General features: G+C 43.5%; 1 protein-coding gene across 1 annotated transcript in view; it reads left to right on the top strand.

The window, feature by feature from the left end:
• LOC139751996 (CD109 antigen-like) overlaps positions 1–16,426 on the top strand; it is a 364,823-nt gene that overhangs the window by 240,185 nt on the left and 108,212 nt on the right. Inside the window, exons 22-23 of the mRNA XM_071667757.1 lie at positions 322–557; positions 13,363–13,555. Coding sequence (XP_071523858.1) covers positions 322–557; positions 13,363–13,555 — 429 coding nt within the window. The remainder of the gene's footprint in view (positions 1–321; positions 558–13,362; positions 13,556–16,426) is intronic.

Below are 16,426 nucleotides of genomic sequence, written 5' to 3'. Positions count from 1 at the left end.
CACCTGCTCCATCTTATGCTTGCTAAGCAGATAGCACTAAAGATGCTGTCATATATTGGTAGACTTTGATGACATGACAAATTGTTATTGAAAGGTTTTACAGTTTTTTCTTTACCAGTGTTTAGTGTTTTGAAGTAATGATGTGGCCACAATAGTGTTTTATAATTATGTTAGATTTTTCTTATCATCTGTTATCCAACATAAGGTGGAGATAAAAGTTTAGAGCATGTGTATCCTCAGTTCACATTGGCTAAACTTGGAAATTAATTAGTGATTTTTACTGATGAGACCACATAGAAATGATATCCTAACCTTCTGCAGGGTCCTGTTGACTCTCTGCAAATGTTACGCAAGGAGTTAAGAGGCACAGAAGCATCCACTTTCAACTTTGGGGCTAACCTCTGGACCTTGCACTATCTTCGACTGACTAATCAGCTTGACTATGCAGAAGTTAAAGATGTGTTTGATCAACTAAATGTGGAACTGGCAGCCATCATGTATAGATTTAACAGTGAGGGAGCCTTCAAAATGTGGGATACTTCAGGTCCAAGTGTTTGGTAAAGTTTCTTTTGGAATTTTGTTTTAGATGTTGATTTCATTCTATCTTCCACTGTTATAAAGTGGTGCCCTTCTAGGCAGTATGGATGCAGCTTGTCCAGGTACTCAACAGAATAACTGGCTTTTTGTGAATTGTAGGAAAAAATACTTTTTAAATCTTTCATGACTCTTATTCAGTAAAATCTCTTTGCATATCTTCCAACAGGTTTTTGTTTAACCCTTTGATGGCAACTGTTCTCAGTTGGTGTTCTATTAGGAAATGACATATGATGTCAATAGATCTGTTAACTTTTCCCACTTCTTGTTGAATATCCATCTGAATTATCATACTATTAGTGACTACAAAACTCTCTTCTATTGCTAAGAATGTAGAAGAAAATTGTGCTCTTCTCAGTACCCCTCCAACCACCATAAAAAGTGAACAGATATCAACATGCTGGTGGTACAAATGTGGTGACCCTGTTGAAATATGTAGATGGTTGGATATCCTAAGATATTGGGAGAAACACCAATACCAAGGAATTCAGTCAACAACTGACCAGTTGGTCATTTCAAGGCTGTTTGCAATAGAGGAAAAGATCTGAAACTCATTGATCAGTGTGATAAGAGGAAGAAGGACATAAAGATATTTCAAAGAGGAAGGTACTGTAGATTTTCATGTAACTAAGGAGGTGCAAATAAATTCAGGAGTGGATATAAAGCAAAATAATTGTCAAGTCTCTCCTTAAACATATCTTTTGTCCTGCTTTCAACCACTCTAATAGATAAATCATTCCTTGTAGAGAAAGGTCACAATCTTGCATGAGGTAGGTACTAAGAAAGTTTGCAATGTAGCAAAATATTCTGTACTATGACATCCATTTCCATTAAATAGGTTAAGGACCATGAGCCAAAATAACATGAAATATATTCAAAATGTTACATAGATAATGGAAGTAATATGCCAAATAACAACTAAATGTATTCTAAGCAGTGAAAATAACACAGTTTATACAGAAAATGATAGACAGGTACCTGCCTATTTGTCACACCCTCATTTCTTTAGGACTCTGGATTAGGTCAGGTAAGGTTTGTCGTTTATTTGTTCTTACACAGTTCCTAGCTGTCATGTGTAATGCACTGAAACCACAGCTCCCTTTCCACATCCAGGCCCCACAGACCTTTCCATGGTTTACTCCAGACGTTTACATGCCCTGGTCCAATCCATTGACAGCACGTCGACCCCAGTATACCACATCATTCCAGTTCACTCTATTCCTTGCCTGCCTTTCAACCTCCTGTGTGTTCAGGCCCCAATTATTCAAAACTTTTTCACTCCATCCTTCCACCTCCAATTTGGTCTCCTGCTTCTCCTTGTTCCTTCCACCTCTGACACATATATCCTCTTTGTCAATCTTTCCACACTCATTCTCTCCATATGTCCAAACCATTTCAACACTCCCTCTACTGCTCTCTCAACCACACTCTTTTTATTATCACACATCTCTCTGTGAAGCATCTGGGGTAAACCATGGAAAGTTGTGTGGGGCCTGGATGTGGAAAGGGAGCTATGGTTTAGGTGCATTGTTACATGACAGCTAGAGACTGAGTGTGAACGAATGGGGCCTTTCTTGTCTTTTCCTAGCGCTACCTCGCACTCATGAGGGGGGAGGGGGTTGTTATTGCATGTGTGGCGAGGTGGCGATGGGAACAAATAAAGGCAGACAGCATGAATTATGTACATGTGTATATATGTATATGTCTGTGCGTGTATATATATGTGTACATTGAGATGTATAGGTATGTATATTTGCATGTGTGGACGTTTATGTATATACATGTGTATGTGGGCGGGTTGGGACATTCTTTCGTCTGTTTCCTTGCGCTACCTCGCTAATGCGGGAGACAGCGACAAAGCAAAATGAAAATAAAAAAAAATATATATCTCTCTTACCATTTCTTTACCTTCTTGATCAAACCACATCACACCACATATTGTCCTCAAACATTTCATTTCCAACACATCCACCCTCCTTCACACAACCTTATCTATAGGCCATGCCTCGCAATCATATAACATTGTTGGAACCACTATTCCCTCAAACATACCCATTTTTGCTCTCCAAGATAGCACTCTCGCCTTCCACACATTCTTCAGTGCTTCCAGAACCTACACCCCCCCTCCCCCACCCTGTGACTTCTGCTTCCATGGTTCCATCTTCTGCTAAATCCACTCCCAGATATCTAAAATACCTCACTTCCTCTAGTTTTCTCCATTCAAACTTACCTCCCAATTGACTTGTCCCTCAACCCTACTGACCCTAATGACCTTGCTTTTATTCACAGTTACTCTAAACTTTCATCTTTCACACACTTTACCAAACTCAGCCACCCACCTCTGCAGTTTCTCACCTGAATCAGCCACCAGCGCTGTATCATTAGCGAACAACACCTGACTCACTTCTCAAGCCCTCTCATCCACAACAGACTGCATACTTACCCCTCGCTCCAAAACTCTTGCATTCACCTCCCTAACCACCCCATCCATAAACAAATTAAACAACCAAGGAGATATCATGCACCCCCTGCCACAAACCAACATTCACTTGGAACCAGTTACTTTCCTCTCTTCCTACTCCTGCACATGCCTTACATCTTTGATAAAAACTTTTCATTGCTTCTAACAACTTACCTCCCAAACCATATACTCTTAAAACCTTCTACAAGCGTGTAAGAAAGCAAATTCAAGATTGATGCTGGTATAACTGAAAGTGGATATATAGAGATGGGTGATTATTGGTGCTTATGCACCTGGTCATGAGAAGGAAGATCATGAGAGGCAAGTGTTTTGGGAACAGCTGAGTAAGTGTATCAGCAGCTTTGGTGCACGAGACCAGGTATAAGTGATGGGTGATTTAAATGCAAAGGTGAGTAAATGTGGCAGTTGAGGGTACAATTGGTGTACATGGGTTATTCAGAGCTGTGAATGGAAATGGTGGAGCTTATGGATTTGTGTGCTGACTGGTGATTGGGAATACCTCACGTAGAAAGAAAGTTGTTCATAAGTATACGTATGCGAGTAGGAGAGATGGTCAGAGGGCATTATTTAATTATGTGTTAATTGATAGGCATATAAATGAGAGACTTTTGGATGTTAATGTGCTGAGAGGGGCAGCTGGAGGGGTATCTTACCACAATCTTGTGGAGGCTAAGGTGAAGATTTGTAGAGGATGTCAAGGAAGAAGAATGTTGGGGAGAAGAGAGTGATGAGATTAAGTGAGCTTGGAAATGAGACTTGTGTGAGGGAGTACCAGGAGAGAATGAGTTTAGAATGGCAAAAGGTGAGAGCAAATGACATGAGGGGAGCAGGTTAGGAATGGAATATATTCAGGGAAGCAATGATGGCATGTGCAAAAGATACATGTGGCATGAGAAAGGTGGGAGGTTAGCAGATTAGAAAGGGTAGTGAGTGGTGGGATGATGAAGTAAAGTTGTTAGTGAAAGAGAAAAGAGAGGCATTTGAACAATACTTGCAAGGAAGGAATGCACATGACTGAGAGATGTATAAGAGAAAGTAGCAGGAGATCAAGAGGAAGGTGCAAGGGTTAAAAAGAGGGCAAAGGAGAGTTGGGATGTGAGAGTATCATTATCCTTTAGGGTGAATGAAAAGTGTTTTGAAAGGAGGTAAATAATGTGCAAAAGACAAGAAAACAAATGGGAACATCAATGAATGGGGCAGAAGGGGAAGTGATTACAGATGGTGATGAGGTGAGGAGGAGATGGAGTGAGTATTTTGGAGGATTGTTAAATGTGTTTGATGATGGAGTGGTAGATGTAGTGTGTTTTGGTTGGGATGGTATGCAAAGTGCAAGTCTTGGAGAGTGGTTTAGTGAAGGAAGTTGAGGTGGTGAATGCCTTGCAGAAGATGAAATATGGCAATGAGGCTGGAGTGGGTGGTATTCATTAAGAAGGGATGAATGTATTGTTGATTGTTTGGTAAGGATATTCATTGTATGTATGGATCATGAAGTGCCCAAGGATTGGCAAAATGCATGTATAGAGCCATTGTGTAAAGGCAAAGGGGATAAAGGTAAGTGTTCAAACTACAGAGGTATAAATTTGTTGAGTACATCTAGTAAGTTGTATGGATGGGTAATGATTGAGAGGGTGAAGGTATGTACAGAGCATCAGGTTTGGAAGGAATGGTGTAGTTTCAGAAGTGGTAGAGAATGTGTGGGTCAGGTGTTTACTCTAAAGAATGTGTGAAAAATACTTTGCAAAACAGAATGGTTCTAATGTGGCATTTTTGGATCTGGAGAAAGCATGCCATATGATTGAAAAAGATGTTTTTTGGAAGGTTTTAAAGGTATATGGTGTGGAAGGAAAGCTTTTAGAAGCTAAGTTTTTATTAAGGTTGTAAGGCATGTTTATGAGTGGGAAGAGAAGAAAGTGTGTGGTTCCAAGTGATAGTTTATTCTTGGCAGGGATATTTGATGTCATCATGGCAGTTTAATTTGCTTATGGATGAGATGATGAGGCAGGTAAACACAAGGGATGATTAGAGGGATGATTATTCAGTCATTAGAGAATTTGAGGTCTTTGGAAGTTGTTGTTTGTTGATGATACAGCACTGATGGCATATTTTATTGAGAAACTGCAGAAGTTGGTGACTGAGTTTGGAATTGTGTGTGAAGGGTGAAAGGTGGGAATAACTATTTATGAAAGCAAGGTTATTAGGTTTAGCAGGGTTGAGGGACATGTTAGTTGGGCTGAGTTTGAATGGAAAAAAAAATTGCAAGTGAGGTGTTATAGATACCTGGAAGTGGAAATTTCAATGAATGGAACCATGAAAGGGGAAGTGAGTCATAGGGTAGTGAGGCAGCTAAGGTTCTGGGACAGCTGAAGAATGTGTGAAAAGATAGGTTATTGTCTGGGAAGGCAAAAATGGGTATTTTTGAACGTAAGTAGTCCCAACAATGTTGTATGGATGCAACACATAGGCTGTAGGTGTGCAGGAGAGTGGATGTACTGGAAATGAAATGTCTGAGGACAAAATGGGGTGTAGGTTGGTTTGCTCAAGTAAGTAATTAATAGGTAAGAGAGAGAGGTTTGTTGATAAGAAGAGTGTAGTTTAGAGAGCTGAAAAGGGTGTGCTGAAGTTGTTAGGAGATATGGAAAGAATGAGTGAAGAGAGGTTAAAGAGACTTTATGTGTCAGAGGTGGAGGAAACAAGGAGAACTGGGAGAGTAGATTGGAGTTAAAAAGATGGAGTAAAAAAGATTTTGAGTAATTGGGGCCTGAACTTGCAGGAGGGTAAAAGGTGTGCATGGGTTAGAGTGCATTGGGTATGGGCCAGTGAGCTATCAATGGACTGAATCATGGCATGTAAAGAGCTGGGGTAAGTCATGGAAAGGTCTGTGGGGCCTGATTGTGGATAGTGAGTGGTGGTTTTAGTGCATTACATATGACAGGTAGAGAATGGATGTTACCAAATGTAGTCTTCTTGTGTTCTTGGTGCTATCTTGCTAAAGCAGAAAACAGTGATCAAGTATAAAGAGAAGCTGTTGTTGATCATAATGTTATATATGCCAAAATGTTTGCATGTTCATTTGTATTATGCTTGTGGAGTGTCTTGGCCATCCATTCTTACAAACATCAGTAAAGGCTTATTTCTGTATATCCTCATAATTTACAAAAGTAATAGGAAAAGGGGTACTCTAATAAAGATACTGAATCTTAATGGCATCAACTTACAGGTGTGAAAACAATGAAGTTACATAGATGGGATCATAAGCTGTTGTACATGGTACTGGTTGAGTATTTCTTATCCGAAATGCCTGGGACCAGAAGTGTTTTGGATTTTGGAATATTTGCACATGAATAATGAAATACCTTGGGGATGGGACCTAAGTCTAAACACAAAGTCCTTTCATGTTTTATATACACCTTATACACATAGCCTGAAGGTAATTTATGCAATGTTTTTAATAATTCTTTGCATGAAGCAAAGTTCGTGTAGCATTGAACCATCAGAAAGCTAGGGTGTTGCATGTTTGTAGGTGAGGTGTGGTGCATGTTTGTAGGGGAGACGTGATGCATGATAGTAGGTGAGGTGTGGTGCATGTTAGTAGGTGAGGCCTGATGCATATTGGTAGGTGAAGGCTGGTACATGTTTGAAGGTGAGACCTGGTTCATGTTTGTAGGTTAGGCCTGGTCCATGTTTGTAGGTGAGGGCTGGTACATGTTTCTAGGTGAGGCCTGGTCCATGTTTGTAGGTGAGGCCTGGTTCATGTTTGTAGGTGAGGGCTGGTCCATGTTTGTAGGTAAGGCCTGGTCCATGTTTGTAGGTGAGGGCTGGTACATGTTTGTAGGTGAGGCCTGGTCCATGTTTGTAGGTGAGGGCTGGTCCATGTTTGTAGGTGAGGGCTGATACATGTTTGTAGGTAAGGCCTGGTCCATGTTTGTAGGTGAGGGCTGGTACATGTTTGTAGGAGAGGCCTGGTCCATGTTTGTAGGTGAGGGCTGGTACATGTTTGTAGTTGAGGCCTGGCTCATGTTTGTAGGTGAGGGCTGGTCCATGTTTGTAGGTGAGGGCTGGTACATGTTTATAGGTGAGGGTTGGTACATGTTTGTAGGTGAGGACTGGTACATGTTTGTAGGTGAGGGCTGGTACATGTTTGTAGGTGAGGCTTGATACATGTTTGTAGGTGGGGCCTGGTCCATGATTGTAGTAGAGGGCTGGTACATGTTTGTAGGTGAGGGCTGGTCCATGTTTGTAGGTGAGGGCTGGTACTCGTTTGTAGGTGAGGGCTGGTCCATGTTTGTAGGTGAGGCCTGGTCCATGGTTGTAGCTGAGGGCTGGACATGTTTGTAGGTGAGGGCTGTTACATGTTTGTAGGTGAGGGCTGGTACATGTTTGTAGGTGAGGGCTGGTACATGTTTGTAGGTAAGGGCTGGTCCATGTTTTTAGGTGAGGGCTGGTACATGTTTGTAGGTGAGGCGTGGTCCATGTTAGTAGATGAGGGCTGGTCCATGTTTGTAGGTGAGGTCTGATCCATGTTTGTAGGTGAGGCCTGGTACATGTTTGTAAGTGAGGCCTGGTCCATGTTTGTAGGTGAGGGCTGGTCCATGTTTGTTGGTGAGGGCTGGTACATGTTTGTAAGTGAGGCCTGGTACTTGCTTGTAGGTGAGGCCTGGTCCATGTTTGTAGGTAAGGCCTGGTACATGTTTGTAAGTGAGGCCTGGTCCATGTTTGTAGGTGAGGGCTGGTCCATTTTTGTTGGTGAGGGCTGTTACATGTTTGTAGGTGAGGCCTGGTCCATGTTTGTAGGTGACGGCTGGTACTTGTTTGTAGGTGAGGCCTGGTCTATGTTCTGTAGATGAGGGGCTGGTACATGTTAGTAGGTGAGGCCTGGTCCATGTTTTGTAGGTGAGGGCTGGTACATGTTTGTAGTTGAGGCCTGGTTCATGTTTGTAGGTAAGGCCTGGTCCATGTTTGTAGGTGAGGGCTGGTACGTGTTTGTAGGTGAAAGCTGGTACATGTTTGTAGGTGAGGACTGGTACATGTTTGTAGGTGAAGCCTGGTCCATGTTTGTAGGTGAGGGCTGGTCCATGTTTGTAGGTGAGGCTTGGTTCATGTTTGTAGGTAGGGTCTGGTTCATGACTGTAGGTGAGGGTAGTACATGTTTTTAGGTGAGGCCTGGTCCATGTTTGTTGGTGAGGGCTGGTACATGTTTGTAGGTGAGGACTGGTCCATGTTTGTAGGTGAGGGCTGGTCCATGTTTGTAGGTGGGGTCTGGTCCATGTTTGTAGGTGAGGGCTGGTACATGTTTGTAGGTGAGGTCTGGTTCATGTTGGTAGATGAGCCTAGTTCATGTTTGTAGGTGAGGGCCTGGTCCATGTTTGTAGGTGAGGGCTGTTACATGTTTGTAGGTGAGGCCTGGTCCATGTTTCTAGGTGAGGGCTGGTCCATGTTTGTAGGTGAGGGCTGTTACATGTTTGTAGGTGTGGGCTGTTACATGTTTGTAGGTGAGGCCTGGTCCATGTTTGTAGGTGAGGCCTGGTGCTTGTTTGTAGGTGAGGCCTGGTCCATGTTTCTGGGTGAGTGCCGTTACATGTTTGTAGGTGAGGCCTGGTCCTTGTTTGTAGTTAGGGCTGGTAAATGGTTATGGGTGAGGCCTGGTCCATGTTTGTAGGTGAGGGCAGGTACTTGTTTGTAGGTGAGGCCTGGTCCATGTTTGTTGGTGAGGGCTGGTACATGTTTGTAGGTGAGGCCTGGTCCATGTTTGTAGGTGAGGGCTGGTACAAGTTTGTAGGTGAGGGCCAGTACATGTTTGTAGGTGAGGGCTGTTGCATGTTTGTAGGTGAGAGCTGTTACATGTTTGTAGGTGAGGGCTGGCACATGTTTGTAGGTGAAGACTGATACATGTTTGTAGGTGAGGACTGGTCCATGTTTGTAGATGAGGGCTGTTACATGTTTGCAGGTGAGGCCTGGTCCCTGTTTGTAGCTGAGAGCTGGTCCATGTTTGTAGGTGAGGGCCAGTACATGTTTGTAGGTGAGGCCTGGTCCATGTTTGTAGGTGAGGGCTGGTCCATGTTTGTAGGTGAGGCCTGGTACATGTTTCTAAGTGAGGCTTGGTCCATGTTTGTAGGTGAGGGCTGGTCCATGTTTGTAGGTGAGGGTTGGTACATGTTTGTAAGTGAGGCCTGTTACTTGTTTGTAGGTGAGGCCTGGTCCATGTTTGTAGGTGAGGCTTGGTACATGTTTGTAATTGAGGCCTGGTCCATGTTTGTAGGTGAGGGCTGGTCCATGTTTGTTAGTGAGGGCTGTTACATGTTTGTAGGTGAGTCTTGGTCCATGTTTGTAGGTGAGAGCTGGTCCATGTTTGTAGGTGAGGCCTTGTCCTTGTTTGTAGGTGAAGGCTGGTACATGTTTACAGATGAGGCCTGGTCCATGTTTGTAGATGAGGGCTGGTACTTGTTTGTAGGTGAAGGCTGGTCCATGTTTTGTAGGCGAGGGCTGGTACATGTTTGTAGGTGAGGCCTGGTCCATGTTTGTAGGTGAGAGCTGGTACATGTTTGTAGGTGAGGCCTGGTCCATGTTTCTAGGTGAGGGCTGGTACATGTTTTTAGGTGAGGCCTGGTCCATGTTTGTAGGTGAGGCCTGGTCCATGTTTGCAGGTGAGGGCTGATACATGGTTGTAGGTGAGGCTTGGTCCATGTTTGTAGGTGAGGGCTGTTACATGTTTGTAAGTGAGGGCTTGTCCATGTTTGTAGATGAGGGGTGGTACATGTTTGTAGGTGAGGGGTGGTACATGTTTGTAGGCGAGGGCTGGTCCATGTTTGTAGGTGAGGGCTGGTACATGTTTGTAGGTGAAAACTGGTCCATGTTTGTAGGTGAGGGCTGGTCCATGTTTGTAGGTGAGGGCTGGTCCATGTTTGTAGGTGAGGGCTGTTACATGTTTTTAGGTGAGGCCTGGTCCATGTTTGTAGGTGAGGGCTGTTACATGTTTGTAGGTGAGGGCTGTTACATGTTTGTAGGTGAGGACTGGTCCATGTTTGTAGGTGAGGGCTGTTACATGTTTGTAGGTGAGGCCTGGTCCATGTTTGTAGGTGAGGGCTGGTCCATGTTTGTAGGTGAGGGCTGGTACTTGTTTGTAGGTGAGGGCTGTTACATGTTTGTAGGTGAGGTCTGGTCCATGTTTGTAGATGAGGGCTGGTCCATGTTTGTAGGTGAGGGCTGGTACATGTTTGTAGGTGAGGTCTGGTCCATTTTTGTAGGTGAGGGCTTGTCTATGTTTGTAGGTGATGGTTGGTTTATGTTTGTAGGTGAGGGATTGTCCATGTTTGTAGGTGAGGGCTGGTCCATGTTTGTAGGTGAGGGCTGGTCCATGTTTGTAGGTGAGGCCTGGTCCATGTTTGTAGGTGAGGGCTGGTCCATGTTTGTAGGTGAGGGCTGGTCCATGTTTGTAGGTGAGGGCTGTTACATGTTTGTAGGTGAGGGCTGGTACATGTTTGTAGGTGAGAACTGTTACATGTTTGTAGGTTAGGGCTGTTACATGTTTGTAGGTGAGGCCTGGTCCATGTTTGTAGGTGAGGGCTGGTCCATGTTTGTAGGTGAGGGCTGGACCATGTTTGTAGGTGAGGGCTGGTACATGTTTTTAAGTGAGGCCTGGTCCATGTTTGTAGGTGAGGGCTGGTCCATGTTTGTAGGTGAGGGCTGGTCCATGTTTGTAGGTGGGAGCTGGTCCATGTTTGTAGGTGAGTCCTGGTCCATGTTTGTAGGTGAGGGCTGTTACATGTTTGTAAGTGAGGCCTGGTCCATGTTTGTTTGTAGGTGAGGGCTGGTCCATGTTTGTAGGTGAGGCCTGGTACATGTTTGTAGGTGAGGTCTGGTCCATGTTTGTAGGTGAGGGCTGGTCCATGTTTGTTGGTGAGGGCTTGTACATGTTTGTGAGTGAGGCCTGGTACTTGTTTGTAGGTAAGGCCTGGTCCATGTTTTTAGGTGAGGCCTGGTACATGTTTGTAAGTGAGGCCTGGTACATGTTTGTAGGTGAGGGCTGTTCCATATTTGTAGATGAGGGTTGGTCCATGTTTGTAGGTGAGGGCTGGTCCATGTTTGTAGGTGAGGGCTGGTACATGTTTGTAAGTGAGGCCTGGTTAATGTTTGTAGGTGAGGGCTGGTCCATGTTTGTTGGTGTGGGCTGGTACATGTATTTAAGTGAGGCCTGGTACATGTTTGTTGGTAAGGCCTGGTCCATGTTTGTAGATGAGGGCTGGTCCATGTTTGTTGGTGAGGGCTGGTCCATGTTTGTAGGTGAGGGCTGGTCCATGTTTGTTGGTGAGGGCTGGTACATGTACCAGACCTATTAACAATTGAGGAAGAAAACGTAGAAAGAGTAAACCAGTATAAGTATTTGGGCTTTATGATTGATGACCAGTTGAGGGAAGTGTTAATACAGATATGGTGTCAAGGAAATGTAACCAAAGATTACACTTTGTAAGTATCTTGCATAACCTACATGTAGATAAAATGGTCATTAGCTTATTTTACAAATCAATTTTAGAATCAGTTATAAATTTTTCAATCACTGCCTGGTATGGAAAACTTACTTGCAAAGATAAAAAGAAGTTGGGAAGGATTGTTAAGAAAGCAAGAAAACTAGGTGCAGAGACCACATCACTGAATAAGCTGTATCAAAAAGGTACAATGAAACAAGTAGACAGAATGATGAAAGATGTAACACATCTGCTACATAATTGTTACACGTATCTTAAATCTGGTAGAAGGCTAGCTCTGCCCAAGCTGTGCACTGACAGATACAAAAAGTCGTTTGTACCTAAAAGCATTCTGCTTTTCAATCATCTATCATCACTATAACTTCTAGCTTTAAGTTTCATGATAACTGTAGGTGATGGTTCATGATAGGGATGGTGACAAGCTGATATCGCATGTACACAATAGCAAAGTAACATTTTATATGAAATAACCTATGCAATATTTCTTGTTAATATTTTAATGTTTTTTTTTTTTTTTTTTTTTTTTACAACTACTAAGGAGCTCTAAAGCCAAAACGAATTTCATTTTGTATTACATTTTGTATAACAATTTGACGAATAAAGCATCTTATCTTATCTTATCTTATCTTATCTTATATTTTTAAGTGAGGCCTGGTCCATGTTTGTAGGTAAGGCCTGGTCCATGTTTGTAGGTGAGGGCTGGTCCATGTTTGTTGGTGAGGGCTGGTCCATGTTTGTAGGTGAGGGCTGGTCCATGTTTGTTGGTGAGAGCTGGTACATGTTTGTAAATGAGGCCTGGTCCATGTTTGTAGGTGAGGCGTGGTACTTGTTTGTAGGTGAGGCCTGGTGCATGTTTGTAGGTGAGGCCTGGTACATGTTTGTAAGTGAGGGCTGGTCCATGTTTGTAGGTGAAGGCTGGTCCATGTTTGTTGGTGAGGGCTGGTATATGTTTGCAAGTGAGGCCTGGTACTTGTTTGTAGGTAACGTTTGGTCCATGTTTGTAGGTGAGGCCTGGTACATTTTTGTAAGTGAGGGCTGGTACATTTTTGTAGGTGAGGGCTGGTCCATGTTTGTTGGTGAGGGCTGGTACATGTTTGTAGGTGAGGGCTGGTACTTGTTTGTAGGTGAGGCTTGGTCCATGTTTGTAGATGAGGGCTGGTACTTGTTTGTAGGTGAGGCCTGGTCCGTGTTTGTAGGTGAGGGCTGGTACTTGTTTGTAGGTGAGGCCTGGTCCATGTTTGTAGGTGAGGGCTAGTACTTGTTTGTAGGTGAGGCCTGGTCCATGTTTGTTGGTGAGGGCTGGTACATGTTTGTAGGTGAGGCTTAGTCCATGTTTGTAGGTGAGGGCTGGTACTTGTTTGTAGGTGAGGCCTGGTCCATGTTTGTAGGTGAGGGCTGGTACTTGTTTGTAAGTGAGGCCTGGTCCATGTTTGTACATGAGGCCTGGTGCCGCATGTTTGTAAGTGGGTTACAGTACAAGAAGGCCTCCCCAGACAGGTAAGTGTTCCTTAACCAAGAAATTTTTGCAAGTGTCTATTTTCATCAAAACTATTTTTGTAATATGGTATATACAAAGTCTCTTTACATATTGCATTATTTTGTTTTAAACAGGTGCATTGTATATACTTTCACATGTCAGTAGACTTAAGTTAGTTATATGTAAAATGGCTGTAGCCAATCCGTGTAGGGTGAAGGGATGCTTCTCATTGTTGAAACTGGATGACAGAGATATTATACATGGAATGGATATGAAATGTTATGAAAATTTTACTTGAGGTACATTAAACAAAGTGTTTTACTTGTCAGGCTGACGGCATGGACAACACGTATCCTACAGCAGGCTCAGTTCCAAGACTGGGAGAATATGATATACATAGAGCCCAGAATCATCTCCAAGGCCATAGAGTGGCTTGTCAACTGGCAGGACCCCTTTACAGGGGCCTTCAGAGAAACACCTGACTATGAGAAAGTTCCCCTTGACAAGAAGGCTGACCCTGGTGTATGTTTCAGATGATTCATGTTTTATTCTGATATATTCTCATTTTTGCATATGGTGACTAAGTCAAAAAATTCCCAAATTTTTTTGTTTCCCACAAATATACAAGTAGATTTTTTTCTCCAATATTACTTCTTCAAATCAACCACAAGCACTGTTTTGTTTTGATTGTTTCACTTATAGACCTAAACCCTTCAACACTGTACTTCATTATTACACCTGCTTCATGTCTATTGTGACTTTATGTTATTGTATGAACAACTTTAGTTTACTTGTGCCATGAACTCATTTGACTTGCATAGTTAATTCATATTAGAAGTTCCCTTATGGAACTTATACATTCTGTAGTTATTCATCATTTATCTTTAACTTCATCGTAGGACCAGGGGCTAGGAAAAGTGGCAGGGACTAAAGACAAGAACCAAGGACAAGGATCACATACAGGGACTAGGGGCAAGTACCAAGGACTGGGGCCATGTGCAGGGACTAGAGGCATGAACCAAGGCCTGGGGCCATGTGCAGGGATTAGAGGCGTGAACCAAGGACTGGGGCCATGTGCAGAGACTAGAGGCATGAACCAAGGACTGGGGCCATGTGTAGGGACTAGAGGCATGAACCAAGGACTGGGGCCATGTGCAGGGACTATAGGCATGAACCAAGGGCTGGGGTGATGTGCAGGGACTAGAGGCATGAACCAAGGTCTGGGACCATGTGCAGAGACTAGAGGCATGAACCAAGGACTGGGGCCATGTTCAGGGACTAGAGGCATGAACCAAGGGCTGGGGTCATGTGCAGGGACTAGAGGCATGAACCAAGGGCTGGGGCCATGTGTAGGGACTAGAGGCATGAACCAAGGACTGGGGTCATGTGCAGGGACTAGAGGCATGAACCAAGGACTGGGGTCATGTGCAGGGACTAGAGGCATGAACCAAGGGCTGGAGCCATGTGCAGGGACTAGAGGCATGAACCAAGGCCTTGGGCCATGTGCAGGGACTAGAGGCATGAACCAAGGACTAGGGCCATGTGCAAGGACTAAGGGCTAGAACCAAGGGCTGAGGCCTGAGGCAGGGACTTTGGGCCAGGACAAGAAGCTGGGGTCAGAGGCAGGGTCTAAGGGTCAGGACTTCCAGGGTGCTGTGATAGCTGCACTTATTTTCGTGTGCAGGAGAGAGCATGAAGTGAACACCTGAGACTTATGTGTCTATAATATAAGCCTTTGTACTTTTGGAGCCAGGGGTAGGTATAAGGGGTTGGGGACAGGGACTAGGGACCAGGATTAGGGACTGGGGCTAGGATTAGGAACGCAGTGTTAAGGGAAGTCTACTCTACCCTCTCATGTCTTTCACAATAATTATGATTTGGCGCATTTTAAAGACAGGTTTCTCACTTCATCCAAATATCATAAATGCTTTCCCTTTTCACTTCATTTTCCCTTTTATAATCCTTCATGTATTTCAGTTAAGGCTAGGCCTTGATGTGGACTTTTGTCTGTGACTGGAGCCTCCAACGTCAAAGAAATAGAGGGGGTGAGGTGCTAGGTGCCAGTATCAGGGAACAAGGGCCAGGTGTAGGGACTAGGGACCAGGACCAAGGGCTGGGGGCAGGGGCAGGGACTAGGGACCAGGACATGAGGATCAGTGTCCGAAATGGCTGCTCTACCTGCATTATGAGATATATGTATATTATCATTTTAAGAGTTGTCCCACTCATTGTTTCCAGACACTACAGCCTGAATGTTTTCTGTATACAGGAAATTATGGATGGAGATATGTAGGAAACCAGATGGTGCCCTCATTTTATTTCATAATTTTTGTTGCTTTGTCACTATCACAAGGTAAAAGATAAAACCATTAGTAATCATCTTTGTTTTAGACAAAACCACATACAACGATACCACATAACTCACTTGGTATGCTTGAATATTTACAAAGATACCACATAATTCATGTGGTATGCTTGAAAATACTCTAAAAGTACCTCATACACCAAGCAGTGGGTGTGGCATAAGAGTACACAGCACTTGTAAGCAGTGACTCAATAATTTATTTTGAATTTTTGGTTCCACTGTGCAAGGAAAATTATTGCAATTATTTCTGAAAAGTTAAGTAAAAGCTGATATCTCTGCTTGCGTATTCAGCCTTGCACCCAGAATTTTTACATTACACATAGTTAGAAATCTTTGCTTAGGCACCTTTAAGATACCATAAATCTTAAACAGTTATCTCACTGCACATGTGCATCTTTGGATGGCTGATTTAATGCCTTAAGAAAGCATGTAAGTTTCCCTATGCTTTTGAAAATCTAATTTTCTCATATGAAATAAAGAAATGTATTAGAATATGAAAACAACAAAGAAACAGCTAAAATAGAACTCGACTTTCTCCTTGAGAAGTGAAAACTTTTGTGGGAGCATTTTGCTTAGAAACCCCTAAATGCTACACAGCCTGGTGTTAAGGTGTCTCAACTGTTACTGCATTGTTGTATTGTGATATGATACGCTTAGTTCCTTTTTTTTTTTTTTATACTTTGTCGCTGTCTCCTGCGTTTGCGAGGTAGCGCAAGGAAACAGACGAAAGAAATGGCACAACCCCCCCCATACACATGTATATACATACGTCCACACACGCAAATATACATACCTACACAGCTTTCCATGGTTTACCCCAGACGCTTCACATGCCTTGATTCAATCCACTGACAGCACGTCAACCCCGGTATACCACATCGCTCCAATTCACTCTATTCCTTGCCCTCCTTTCACCCTCCTGCATGTTCAGGCCTCGATCACACAAAATCTTTTTCACTCCATCTTTCCACCTCCAATTTGGTCTCCCTCTTCTCCTCGTTCCCTCCACCTCCGACACATATATCCTC

This window comes from Panulirus ornatus, chromosome 12, assembly GCF_036320965.1.
Source record: "Panulirus ornatus isolate Po-2019 chromosome 12, ASM3632096v1, whole genome shotgun sequence".
Taxonomy (NCBI): Eukaryota; Metazoa; Arthropoda; class Malacostraca; order Decapoda; family Palinuridae; genus Panulirus; species Panulirus ornatus.
This window is presented reverse-complemented; position numbering and strand designations above follow the sequence as displayed.